General features: G+C 31.0%; 4 protein-coding genes across 4 annotated transcripts, besides 5 other annotated features; 1 reads left to right on the top strand and 3 right to left on the bottom strand.

Annotated features, from left to right (window-relative positions):
- Nucleotides 1-723: part of a mobile genetic element that runs on past the window's edge.
- Nucleotides 1-723: part of a terminal%2Cinverted (terminal inverted repeat of Banshee-A1 transposon ID:TVAGG3_0201670) that runs on past the window's edge.
- Nucleotides 724-1,697: 974 nt separating this feature from the next.
- Nucleotides 1,698-2,706, bottom strand: TVAGG3_0201660 (cysteine proteinase; the record flags this gene model as incomplete). Its single annotated transcript, XM_001327403.2, has 1 exon — nucleotides 1,763-2,692. The coding sequence occupies one exon, from the start codon at nucleotides 2,690-2,692 to the stop codon at nucleotides 1,763-1,765; it is 930 nt and encodes a 309-aa protein (XP_001327438.1).
- A 663-nt stretch (nucleotides 2,707-3,369) lies between these two features.
- Nucleotides 3,370-4,957: a mobile genetic element.
- Nucleotides 4,958-5,205: 248 nt separating this feature from the next.
- Nucleotides 5,206-8,261, bottom strand: TVAGG3_0201640 (3'-5' exonuclease protein; the record flags this gene model as incomplete). Its single annotated transcript, XM_001327404.1, has 1 exon — nucleotides 6,474-8,243. One exon carries the CDS (start codon nucleotides 8,241-8,243, stop codon nucleotides 6,474-6,476), a length of 1,770 nt encoding a protein of 589 aa, XP_001327439.1.
- Nucleotides 8,262-8,420: 159 nt separating this feature from the next.
- TVAGG3_0201630 (retrograde vesicle-mediated transport, Golgi to ER) lies at nucleotides 8,421-9,209 on the bottom strand (the record flags this gene model as incomplete). Its single annotated transcript, XM_001327405.1, has 1 exon — nucleotides 8,643-9,209. The coding sequence occupies one exon, from the start codon at nucleotides 9,207-9,209 to the stop codon at nucleotides 8,643-8,645; it is 567 nt and encodes a 188-aa protein (XP_001327440.1).
- A 363-nt stretch (nucleotides 9,210-9,572) lies between these two features.
- On the top strand, nucleotides 9,573-11,022 carry TVAGG3_0201620 (regulation of microtubule-based process; the record flags this gene model as incomplete). The annotated part of the gene is made up of 1 exon (XM_001327406.1): nucleotides 9,697-10,557. The coding sequence occupies one exon, from the start codon at nucleotides 9,697-9,699 to the stop codon at nucleotides 10,555-10,557; it is 861 nt and encodes a 286-aa protein (XP_001327441.1).
- Nucleotides 11,023-11,645: 623 nt separating this feature from the next.
- Nucleotides 11,646-11,682: a mobile genetic element.
- Nucleotides 11,646-11,682: a terminal%2Cinverted (terminal inverted repeat of Banshee-A3 transposon ID:TVAGG3_0201610).
- Nucleotides 11,683-13,769: the final 2,087 nt, after the last annotated feature.

Here is a 13,769-nt window from a genome sequence, read left to right as displayed (position 1 = left end):
TTTTGAGAAGATTGAATATAACACAAATAAATTTGAAAGTAAGTTAAATTGCTTGTTGTTTTTAATAGCTATTCAATGAGAAATCCACTTTTGCAAAATTCAAATTGAATGATTGAAAGAACAGAAAAAGTCATTCTTTTCAATTTCGAATATGTTTCATTGTATTTATAATTATATGGCAAATAAGATATTTAAACTTGATTTTTGAAGGAAAATTCACAAAATTGAATAAATTCAAATAATTTTTATTCAAAAATAAACTAGTTATTTGAGTTTAATACTAATTATGTATTCAAACTCCAAAGTTTGTAATTTAAAATATTTTGTGATATCAGATTGAATTAATTCAAGGTTCTTTTCAATTAATATTCATGACCATATTACGCATTTTCGAACATTCTAAACCAAATATATAAAAATGGGAGACGAATGTTAAATTTTCTAGACATAAAGAAGTTGTTTACCGAGTTTTAGCTCTTATCTAACAAAAAAATTAATTTTTAAAAAAATGACCGAATACGTTTCACAGCGAGAAAAAAATAAAAGGCAAGATAGAATTTTCTAGACATAAAGAAGTTGTTTACCGAGTTTTAGCTCTTATCTCTAACAAAAAATTAATTTTTAAAAAAATGACCGAATACGTTTCACAGCGAGAAAAAAATAAAAGGCAAGATAGAATTTTCTAGACATAAAGAAGTTGTTTACCGAGTTTTAGCTCTTATCTCTAACAAAAAATTAATTTTTAAAAAAATGACCGAATACGTTTCACAGCGAGAAAAAAATAAAAGGCAAGATAGAATTTTCTAGACATAAAGAAGTTGTTTACCGAGTTTTAGCTCTTATCTCTAACAAAAAATTAATTTTTAAAAAAATGACCGAATACGTTTCACAGCGAGAAAAAAATAAAAGGCAAGATAGAATTTTCTAGACATAAAGAAGTTGTTTACCGAGTTTTAGCTCTTATCTCTAACAAAAAATTAATTTTTAAAAAAATGACCGAATACGTTTCACAGCGAGAAAAAAATAAAACTGTACACTAATTTTCATTTTCATTTCCAAAAAAAATTCAAAATAATAAAAATTATTTCAAAAATTATTGATATTTGCTTCAAAATCAGAGTTTTGAATTTTTTTGGAAATTATTAAAAGCACAAATCTATTAAATAAAATATACACTTATATTTTTTCGCTGAAAAATAGAGTTTTCTTCAATTTCAATAAATCATATCAAAAAATGCTGTACAGAAAATGAAATTTCACTCATATTCAATTAATATTTATGTTATGATTAATAATGCTTATTTTTCATATACGTTTATTATTTAAACAATGTATTCCTTTTTTTGGTTTGATTACCAACTTCAATCATTATTCCAATAATCCTTTTTTTAGCAGACAAATATATTGGAATACATGATTGTCATTGATTCCACGAGTAATATGTATAATTTTTCAAAAAGTCAGTTTTGGGATCTTATGTTCAATTAATGAAATTCCATAAACCATATCTTACTTCACTGCATTCTTATTGCTGCAAATCTTGAAGACCTTTTAAATCATCAATTTAGTTTTCATTCCACCATCATACCTACTCTTAAGTACTTCATATTATTATATACTTTATCTTTTTTAATTTACATTTCCAATTTTGCTATCAAATCAGACAGTTTCTACAAGTTCAAATTCTAAATATCATCATTAGAGATTGGTATTTAGATGAATATTAAAAAAAATTGTTTTTTGAACAGTAATATTTTTAGGTTTAGGCTGAAACTGTTGGGATGCAAGCAGCAGAGGCTTCACCGCACTGGTTGTTCTTGTCCTTGATCATGCGGATGTAGCCCTTCTCACCCCAAGAAACGCCCCAGGAGTTACGAACGATCCAGTAGTTCTTTGAGCCCTCAGAACCGTAGCCGACGCAGCCGACAGCGTGATCGAGGCCTTCTGGGGAGCAGGAGGATTCATCATAAATGCCGGAGGAGTAAAGCTGGAATGAGTAGTGGGAAGCATCGATAGCGATAGCAGCTGGACCGTACTGAGCAACCTTGTTCATAAGATCCTTCTCATCGCCTTCTGTAACTGTGATGTAGCCTGTAACTGTTGGTTCAGCAACCTTAGCAGCGTTGAACTTGCAGGATTGATCGATAGCCTTGTATGGGTAGTCAGCTTCTGTCATGAACTTGCCCTTCTGGTATGTCTTGACGTAGTCGTAAGCTAATTCCATGAGACCACCATTGCAGCCATAGCATGTTGTAACGCAGTCGACAAGGTTCTGTTCGGAGAGGGAGTAAAGCTTGGTGTGCTTAACAGCCCACTGGGATTCCATAGCCTGGATTGTGGAGAATGTCCAGCAAGAGCCGCACTGGCCCTGGTCCTTGATTGGGTTGACAACACCCTTTTCACGCCAGTCGATGGAAGCTGGAGCGACGTAGTTGGAAGCGATTGGCTTAACTCTGTCAGATCTCTTTTCATTCTTGAAACCGAGGAGTGCCTTGTACTCGGATGGGGAAAGGTGAGCAAGCTTGTTCATGGCAAGAACGAAGCCACCGTTGGCGGCGTTGTGCTGCTGAACGAGGCGCTTGTTGGATAACCAGATGCCGAAGCGCTGGTGGTACTCATCGCCTGTGAACATGTTGCCTGTCTCGCGCATCCAGCCGAGGAAGGACTTTTGCTCGTGTGCTTGATACATCATTTGCAAAAAATGAAGTTATTGCCAGTGAAATCAACATATCAACTTCCCCACACAAAATTGAGAGGGAAGTTAACTTCCTCACAAAAATCAAAATTTGTGAAATAGTTTTCTATGGCAAGACCCAAAATCACTGAAAATATATTCTTCTAACATAAAGGAGTAAATATTCCAAATTTGATTATATAATCCACCAAAAATCCGTTGGAATTTTAATGATGTATTTCTAATATCCATTAATATAATAATGTTTTCATAGGCAGAATTATTTTGAATTGCAGTTCATTTTTGAAAGAGGGAAAATTTGGTCTCTATAAAAATTTGCAAAGGCCAATTTCTAAAGACGACCGTAAATGCCCAAACACATTAATTACGTATTTTCCTTGAAGGGATTTGCTTCAGAAGATTTAGATTCCTCTCCAAATTTCAATTTCATTTAATTTTTGAGTTTTTATTCAAATAGGAATCTGAACATGTCATCATACACGAATTATTCAAGAAAACATAGATTCACCGGCCTTGATTTCCTTTATATTATTTTTGATTTAATTTTTTTGGCAATCTTCCAATTTTAAGGGTGTAAGAATCGTATCATTGCATTACAGAATATTGTACATTGATTTAATGTATATATGCCAACATTTATTTTCAGATCTGTGGCCTCACATATTTTCATTCTGAAAAAGGTACATTCACTATTTTTGACAAAATTTTAAATTTTCATGGGGTTGTAAATCTTATAATAACTAGATGAATAAGGAATGAATCCCAGTATAATGTGCATCATTATATTAAACACTATATGTAAGGCTAATGATTCTATTAACACTTATGAAGATCTATAGTATTTGAGCAGATAAATTTGATAATTTCCAAAACTCTTATATTTCAAAATTAAAGTGTGCGAATGCATTTAAATGAGAGCAAAAAGAGATTGATGCTGTTAAAACTAGGTGTTAATTTGCAATTATTTCGCATCACAAGAACTACCCAGTAAATTCGGCTATCTTTCTTTGCAATTATTCTCCATTATACATATAATATAATGGTTAGGGTTTGAAGAAAAGTTACTAGAGAATTATTGACTTTTGAAATAATGCAGAATTTTACTTGAAGAAATCATTAATTTATGAGTCCCAAATTGCTAAGCATGACGAAGGATCATTAAATTTGCTACAATTAAATACACTTATTGCAGAATTAAGATTTTTGAAATTAAAAGTTTGAAATATTGCCTTTTTGAATAAAAATTTAAATTTTATTATATAATCATGATAATATCTTATAGAAATTAAAAGAAAATATTTTAAACCATTCAAATATTTTGAATGTCTTATCAATTTAAAATATTAAAAGATAGCTTGATTTTATCATCATTAGTTGTTATCAAAGTTTTCTTCTTTTGATGAACAACAGTAAATGATTTGTTAATTACTTGTCTTCCTTTTTCGCAGCAAAATCGAAAGTTATGATGATAATCTTGCTCTCAATTTTGAAACTCTCTGATTTACAAGTAAGCATTCCTTTGGAAAAGCAGTCCTATTCTGTTTTCAAGATATTTTAAAGCCTCCATTTCATACAATGCGCAGATCTATTCGAAATTGCAAGAACTCTCAAGAAAAATGCAGCAGCAAAGAAGATTCCATAGTTTCTAGCATCAAAAATTTACAACCTTAATCCAGCAGTTAAAGAGAAGCTCGAAAAGAAAATATTTAACCATAAAGCTGGAAACCATTCGATATCTACTATTGGATCTAATAAAAAGTTAATTATAACATATTTAACATGCTATTTGTTGACTTTGTTCCATTATATTACCATATATATCTTTTTGAAATCTAAAATATTTTTACGATTTTAACCATGTGTTGTTGAAACCATATATCAATCTTAGCTAAAGTATAGTTTATGAGTCTGTCACCATCTAACGTATGAATTTTCAAAAATGTCAAATATGTTCATTTTTTCTGTAGATTCAGCCATAATTTCACGTTGTTATACTATTCAACTATTATTTAATATTTTTATCGATTTAAATATATGATGAGATGCTTAGTTCTCCTGGAAATCGATTTTTAATCGCAATTTTAACTTTCCAAAAAAAATTCAAAAATAAAAATCCCTCTCAATTTTCTAAGTTTTATAACTCGCCAAATCTCTAGCCAATTTTTTAGGCCCGTATAAATATTGTTAGGCACTATATAGGGATGCTATTTATCCTATTTTCATCCCATTTTACTGTTATCGCCTAGTGAATGTACCTTTATTCTGAAAATGAATAATTATCACTTATCTCGTCATAGGAATTATTATTTTTACTTTCTCAGACTTTCGATGTCGTAGAGAACCTTACCAATTTTTTCATTACTTCAACGATAATTTTTAATTCAAAATCGGGAAATTTGTATACAACATATTTAACCAATTTTGTTAATTATAAATGATATTATATTTTAAATAAATTTTGATAATTTTTATCCATACAAAATTTTTGAATTCAAATTTACAAAAATAATAATGGGTACGAGCTCGATAATAAATTTACTTGCTTCATCACATGATCCATGCAAGACAACAACTATCCTCTTAGAATGTGGCAATACAGAATCATTTATTAATATTGTTTTTGAATTGATTTATCTTATACCTTTTTCTTACCTCGGTTTCAAAATTTATCGAAGAACTATGAACATAAAACGCAGGCATAGTCTCACAGAAGCAGCATTTTGCTTTGTCACAATGGTTCGAGCAGCAATTTATACATTTTATTAACTCATCCTTAATTCTGGTTTTTCCAAAAAGTCATTCGCATACAACTTGTATATACTATCATTTCATCTTGTTTTTATCTCACAATGTCTTTATTTTCTTGAAATTGCAACTGTTATCTACTTCATTGATTCTAAATTCCAAAAATCACTGTATTATCCAGCCATATGTCTCAAATACTTTTCGATATTGACACTTGTTTTCAAGTTAATAATTATTTTGATTCAAAAAGATGTTCCAGTGCTTAATAAGATCTATGCAGGATTAATGCCCATTGTAGATACACTTCATTATGTTGTTCACGCTTTAACTATTATCGTTTTATCAATTGCTTTCGTTTTATCGAAATTTAGTGCATTGTTCTTTCCAAAAACTCTTACAAACATTCTCAAATACGCTATTTTCATCTATGCACTTACTCTTTTCATTAATATCGTTGGTTACAATGTTTATATTTCAAAATACTATAACTACATTTTAGCTTATCACAGTAATACTGGCATTCAAATTCTTAAGTGTTTCATTAAGTTTTGTGTCTTTGATGTTCTTAATATATCTCTTTTAGTAATTGTGTGGATATTAGCAATTCCTGATTATATTCAAGAACAAGCGAAAGAACCAATTGATATGACTTTCGATGAATTGAACCTTTAATCTCAGATTTGCTCCAAAAAATTCAAATTTTATTATTTATTTTTATATAGAAACGAATGTGAACCTTGTAATCATATTACTACATGATACAACTCGAAAGATATCATATATGTAATGCTTTTATGCCGTTTTTCTTTATTTTTAACATGATATATTTTATTTTTTTGTTATTTTTAAATTGTATGTTTCATTATTAATTAACACATTGATGTTTTTTGTATTGATGATCACCATGTTAATCTAAACAATTATTTTAAAATATTTTTATTAAATTCTTTATACTTCAATTATTTTTAATGTACTTAAGCATTAAAAATATTTAGTTTGCTAACAAAAGGTTTATTCCATAGTAAAATAATATTTAATCTTCAATAACAACAGGTTTTCCACGTTTGAACGTGAGGATCAAATGGTTGTCTCTCATGTGTTCCCAGACCTCATCTTTTGTCTTCATATCAACATTGCATTCGTCGCAATGTAAATAATCTTCTTTTTCTGAGAAAATTCTTGCTACAATGCATTCTACCCTAGCATTATCTCCGCAGAATCTCTCAAGTGTTGACAAAAACTCGCTAGGAAGCTTTGGAAGCAAGAAAGGATAATTTTGATTGATGTCACTTTTATTGAGAACGCAAAGAAAGGCGTGACGATGGAAAAGATGGACAAAGAGCTCTTCTGGTGAATCAAAACCGATTCTACAGTCCCAGCAGCATAAGATTCCTTCAATCATTATTCCGTATATTGTTTCATTGACGGCTTTGACTCCTAAATCGAAAGAATTTAGAAAAGTATCATCATCATAGCATCCTGGTCGATGTTTCCACATCTGAGCAATTATTTGACCATGTTCCAACCAATGATGCTCCTTTAACTCTTCAACAGTATCGAAATTCATGTCACAAAAGTTACATCTCGGAGGATCCAGCAAAACTCTTCTTTCTATCAATCTTCGACCGAAAGAGAGGTCTTTTACGAACGAAGGAACGATGTCTTTCGACAAAGGAAGGTGATCCAGACGAATATGCGAATATGCCATATGAATTCTTTGACAAACCTTTCCACAGATACCGCAAGTTGCAGTCCCGTCGTCATTTACCTTAATCTTTCTATTACTGAGTTCAATTTCCTGTGCAATTTTGTACAAAAAGCCAGGAGTTTGAATTGGAAAGTAAATGTGCGAAATACAGCCGCAATGATTGACCCAGCAGTGCTTAAGAATGTCGTCATAGCTCTGCTGGCAATCAACACAGTAATGGCCCTTCAAATGGCCTGTTGCTGTCAAATGATTTATTAATGTAAATTTCGGACCATATTCGTCTTGTAATTTGCAAACATTTTTGTAATCCATGATTTCCTTGAATATTTCTGGACCTCTATACGGAACATCTGTGTCAAATCGAACATGAATGTTTTTAACTGGAGTTTCGATGACGCATTTCTCTTTTTGGACTTTCCCTTTGACTGTCTTCATCTCTGGAGCTTTGATAATGACTCCTGGTTTATGATAAATTTCAAGTAATTTTGAATAACATAAATATAAGGCGTAAACGTCAAAAACAGCATAAAGACACTGCTTAATTGTTAATGGACGAACTGTCCAATCTGATCTCGATATATTTTTATCTTTAAATAGAGCTTTTGGCGATCCAATTAATTCTTCAACCATTAATTGGAAATTTATAGATATTTGGTATGGTTCTAGGTATGTCATTTGAACATCCTGAATTCCAAATGTAGTATCGAACATTTTCATGAGTTTTTTGTTGTCTGAATGCATTCCTTTTCCAAAAAATTGATTTTCTGTAAAGAATTTCTCAATTATGTCATTCTTTTGGTCTGTGTTATTCATTACAATGACTGCACCTTTCGAAGTACAGAACTGGAACAAAGCAAATGGATGATCTTCGCCAGGAACATCAGGTTTCCATTCGAAATCAACTGAAATGTCTTTCCCATCGATAATACCATTCAATGTTTCTTCCAATTTCGGATTGTCTATTGATATTACTTGGACGGATACAAATTTTTCATTGAAAAACTCTACCTTTTTGATTTCACCTTCATTCCAAGGAATAGTACTAAATGGAGCTAAATCTTTTATCTCTGGAGTAAAGGTTATTGTATCATTCATGGTAAGAAATAAAAATTCAGCTTTTGTCAGAATTTTTCATGACCAATATTTCAAACAACGACTACTTTTTTTCTTCATAAAAAGTCTTAAGTTAGAATCAGCAAATTCATATTTAACAGATTTGATATTCATTAACCTCAAAAACGGAAAAATGAGAATGAAATTTTTTAGATAAAAATACATTTTACTCTATTTCAAACATATATTGCATATTATAACTACATGCAAGGAAACATCAATAGCTTACACAGACCAATGGGCAAGATATGAAATCCAAATAATTTTGAACAAAAACAATGACAATGTAGGACGAATTACAATCACTAAATGATAAAACATTATATGCACCAATCAATATTAAAAGATAAATTAATTATTGAAAAATGTAATAAAATATTGTTAACAGCATGAATTCCTCTTTTGTGATTGCATAACAGCAAATTCGCTAGTATCTGGCACCTTTTCCATTAAACAATTCTGAGCAACAGTATCAAATAAGAGACCAATATTATAACCGGTAAGAGCTGATACAAATATAATGTTTTTGTATCTATTTTCAAGTTTTTGTCGGATATTCTCGACATCTTGAACTTGATCTGCTAATAGATCAACTTTATTTATTGCAACTATGCACGGAGGAGTTACAGTCATTTCTTCAAGCATTGTATACCATTTTGGAATATTATATATTGTTTGTTGGTTATTGGCCGCGCAAACTATTATTGCACAGCTAGAATTTCTTAAATACATTGGTATGAGCGCATTAAATTCTTCTTGTCCAGCAGTGTCCCATAACACGAGCTCGATCTCTCTATTATTTACTTTGACTTTGGAAATTAATTGATTTGCACCAATTGTTGGCTTTGAGCTATGCGAAAAAAAGTTTTCTGACTGTCTGATTGCAATAGATGTCTTGTCTACATGTGTGTCCCCTAATAATATAATTTTAAATTCGTCTCGATTCATGAATAAAAGTGTAGAGTTTTCAATTTTTATTTGTCCTGAAAAATAAAATATTATTAGCACAAGCAAGTGATACAAAAATTCGAATTTCTAAATTCGGGTTCAGATGTTCACAATTTCTTGTTGTAATTATTCTTAAACAAAAACCACATATAAATCAGATTCAAGCATTTCCTATTTTATGCTCAGATTTGAGTCTATCTTGACAATTTGTCAATATTATATATAAGACAAATAATACAATATTACGAAGTTTTTATAAATAAAGAAATTGAAATAACCGTGAGGGTTGGCTTGAAAAATTGAATGTCTCAAATCTTCCTCAAGAATCTTCCAGTAACTTCCCAATTTTTTTATTAAATATTGCGAGGATATACTTACTCACATGCACACACACTAAGTAACCCAATTAATTCATAAAAATATCATTTAGTTGGCGCGAAAACGTCGAATTAAGTTTTGGACGATAAATTTACAACAATATCCATTGATGCTACAACCGCTCGCTTTTGCTGACGCGTGGTATCCAACGGGTAAATCTCTGGAAAACCTCTTTACTACACTCTTCAGCAATGTTAAAGATAAACCTATTGAAGGAAAAGTTAAAGCTGTGATTTCTCCTCATGCAGGATATAGACATTGTGCTGAGACAGCATCACATGCATTCGCAACAATAGATCCATCTTTATACAGTCGAGTTATCATAATGGGTCCTTCTCATCGCTTACCAATTGATTATTGCACAATATCAGAAGCTAAATCATTCGAGACACCAACAAGAAGTTTGGAAATTGACCCAATAGCAGAGGAATTGACATCTAAATACGGATCAATATTCAAAAAGCTTAGTATTGAAACTTCAAACCGTGAACATTCATTAGAATTGATGCTACCATGGATTGATTACATATTTAAAGGTAAAAATGTAACTGTCGTTCCAATTATGGTGGGACATCTCGATCAAACAAAGTTGGAACAAGCTGTATCCGCATTGAAACCATATATTAATGATCCAAGCACACTCTTAGTCATTTCTTCTGATTTTACTCATTGGGGAAGCAGATTTTCTTATACTTATCTCCCAGAAAAAGATGGAGAAATCTGGGAAAAGATTTCAGCCATAGATCATGGTGCTATGGAAGCTATTTCTACATGCAAGGCTAAGAACTTCCAGGATTACATCAAATCAACAAGAGCTACAATTTGTGGCAGAAATCCAATTACAATCGCTATGATGGCCTTTGACAAGCCATATCGCGTTGATTGGCCACATTATTCACAATCTTCGCATGCTAAAAATATGGCGGATTCAAGTGTTTCTTATGCAGGCGGAGTAATCAGATTTGTTTAAACTTTGAGTAAAAAATTTAATGAAATAACATTTTTACGATAGTTCTTTAACATAATATCCGAAACAAATTAACTAAGTTTAATATTTAGATTCAATTTCTAATTTCATCTCTATATGAATATGGTAAATGATACAATGACTTAGTGGCTACAAAATGTCATCTTTTCCTAATACTCTAATTACAGATATGATATCACCTGAATTCTTCATTACATGAAACACTTAAGGCACACGTTATTTCTATCCATTTGTATGATTGTTCTATTAATGGATGCTTGTTAGATGTTAATATCATAATTCCAATGAATTTAAAATTAAAATGAATTTCAAAGAGACAAGAGCTACATTTTCTAAAGGAAACAGATGGTTTTATGGAAAATCAGAAATACTTTGAAAAGAAACAGAAAAATAAAATTTCATATTTTGAATATCTGATAGAGTAAACATTTATTTAACATTGATACATTAATATATGTCATTCCAAACGGGAACCGCGGTTGGTTACCATGGATTTCCGTCACCGGTCACATTTTAAAGATTTTTAAAGCCTTATAAAAATATGCTTTGTAAATCATTTTTTGTAAATCGGCAAAAATTTGGTAATTTTCTTCAACTAATAAATCTGCGAATAGCATTTATAATACAAGAACAATCTTTTAAAATGCGTTTGATTCATTTTTGTATAATTTCATATAGGCACATATATTCTTCCGGGACTTTCCGTGATTTTACCGTAAAATCATTAGTTTACACCAATTTTTCCGTATTTTGAATAGTTTACTGCACTTTTTCCGTAAAATTGAGTTACGGGAATCCGCAAAATTTCCGGACCTCATTTTTCATAGAATATAATAATAATATTTGATAAAAAGATATATTATTTATATTTTTGATTTTTGAATTACGGAAAAAGTGAATTGATAACTTGATTTTTTTATATGGTTAATTTTTCAAATGATATTATGAAGATCTAAAATATTAAAAGTAAAAAATTGAATTACGGAAAAAGTGAGGTCAAAAGTGAAATAAATTTGCAGAACAATTTTCATTGAAATAAGCTTTATTTTTCATTATTAATAACAATGCTGTAATAAACAGAAATTCATCAAAAGTGACAACTCTCAATTTTTTGACATTTGTAAATTCTAAATTGAATGAGAAAAATGAAATAATACTAAGCATAATACAATATTCTAGATTTAATTATAATTAGGAAAAAGTTAGTTTTGAGAGTACTTTTCATAGGCATATAGAATGAAATCTTCTGAAAAATAATATCATATAAACTCATATTATTTTCTAATATATAACTATTTTATATAAAAATCAAATTCAATGATCTTAAAAGCGAAGGATAAACCTCAAAATTTACGAATATAATGAGTGGGAATATAATGCTTATCTATCATAAAACCATATGAAATATCAATTTTTGCTTTACGCCTAATTTTTGACGACAATTAGCAAAAAATGTTAAATGTTAACACTCAGTCCATTTGAATATGAAAAATAAAATTGACTTTGATTAAATGTTTTTATTTATCATGCAATTCTTCTTGCGACCAAAGATTTGAATAAAAGTTCAAAAAATAAGATAGCTTAAAAAATAATATACGGTAGTGTTTACTAATAGATGAATAGTATATAAATTCTATTAAAATGGATTTGATCCAAAAAAATATTTAAAATTTGATCGGCGTGTGGGCAATTTTAACGACATTTTTTAACGCGATACGAGCGTAAGTCCATAGAATGTGTTTTGAGGGAAACTATAAAAATCCAAAATAGAGGTAAGTGCGCCATTATTACCTGCGAAGTTACATGGAATAAATCGAAGAGTAAGTACAAGATGATCTTGCATCTTTCCAAGTAAATGAAATTTATTAAAATTAAGATGATAATATTCATTTATAGTATGTGTATGATGTGTTTTCAAAATTTCTTCAAATAAAATGCAATGATAATTTTTGAATAATTTTTTTCTTGTGTATATTTCATTTTTTATTAGTGAAAATATCATTACATCAATAAGGAAAGCACAATCCAAATTCATATTAGTTAAATTAATCTACGACCAAAAGCCCGCCAAATTTGAATTAAACCTCCAATTTAAAATTTTCAAGTCTACGGAACCATCCTTGGATCATAGTAATCATTCATTACAAAATGGAATCTTTTGGTATTGTGCGGGCGATACCATAGATTTCTTTTTATTGATAATGCTATTGAACAAGCTCATTCCGTGGATTTTCATTTAGAACTTTGTTTCATGAGTTTCTGGAACAATATAACATCTGAAACCTTTTGTGCGGGCAAAAGAAGGGATGTTTGTTGATTGAAAAATGCTCATTTAAAAGAAGTTCTGAAAAGAAATTTGAAGATGATTTGTGGGTTGTGTAAGGTGTAGGTGTTGTGATATATGTGGAATGGAATGATCCTTACCTCAGTCATTGACTCATCATTACCTCAGACAACAACTCATCCTTACCTCAGTCATTGACTCATCCTTACCTCAGTCATAGACTCATCCTTACCTCAGTCATTGACTCATCCTTACCTCAGTCATTGACTCATCATTACCTCAGTCATAGACTCATCATTACCTCAGTCATTGACTCATCCTTACCTCAGTCATAGACTCATCCTTACCTCAGTCATTGACTCATCCTTACCTCAGTCATTGACTCATCCTTACCTCAGTCATTGACTCATCCTTACCTCAGTCATAGACTCATCCTTACCTCAGTCATTGACTCATCCTTACCTCAGTCATAGACTCTTTAATGATTTTTTATTTGGTGAGAAATATTGCAACATTATTCTTTCATACTCAACTTCAATACAACAACTAACATATGATAGTTGGAAAAAATCACATAATAGAGCAGGTAAGTATTGTGAAGCTGAACTTTTATTTATCTGGTGTGATATGACCAAGCGAGGGACTCAGACTGCTGTATCTGTGGAGCAACATGACCAAGCGAGGGACTCAGACTGCTGTATCTGTGGAGCAACATGACCAAGCGAGGGACTCAGACTGCTGTATCTGTGGAGCAACATGACCAAGCGAGGGACTCAGACTGCTGTATCTGTGGAGCAACATGACCAAGCGAGGGACTCAGACTGCTGTATCTGTGGAGCAACATGACCAAGCGAGGGACTCAGACTGCTGTATCTGTGGAGCAACATGACCAAGCGAGGGACTCAGACTG

The sequence above is a fragment of the Trichomonas vaginalis genome, chromosome IV (genome assembly GCF_026262505.1).
Source record: "Trichomonas vaginalis G3 chromosome IV, whole genome shotgun sequence".
NCBI lineage: Eukaryota > Parabasalia > Trichomonadida > Trichomonadidae > Trichomonas > Trichomonas vaginalis.
This window is presented reverse-complemented; position numbering and strand designations above follow the sequence as displayed.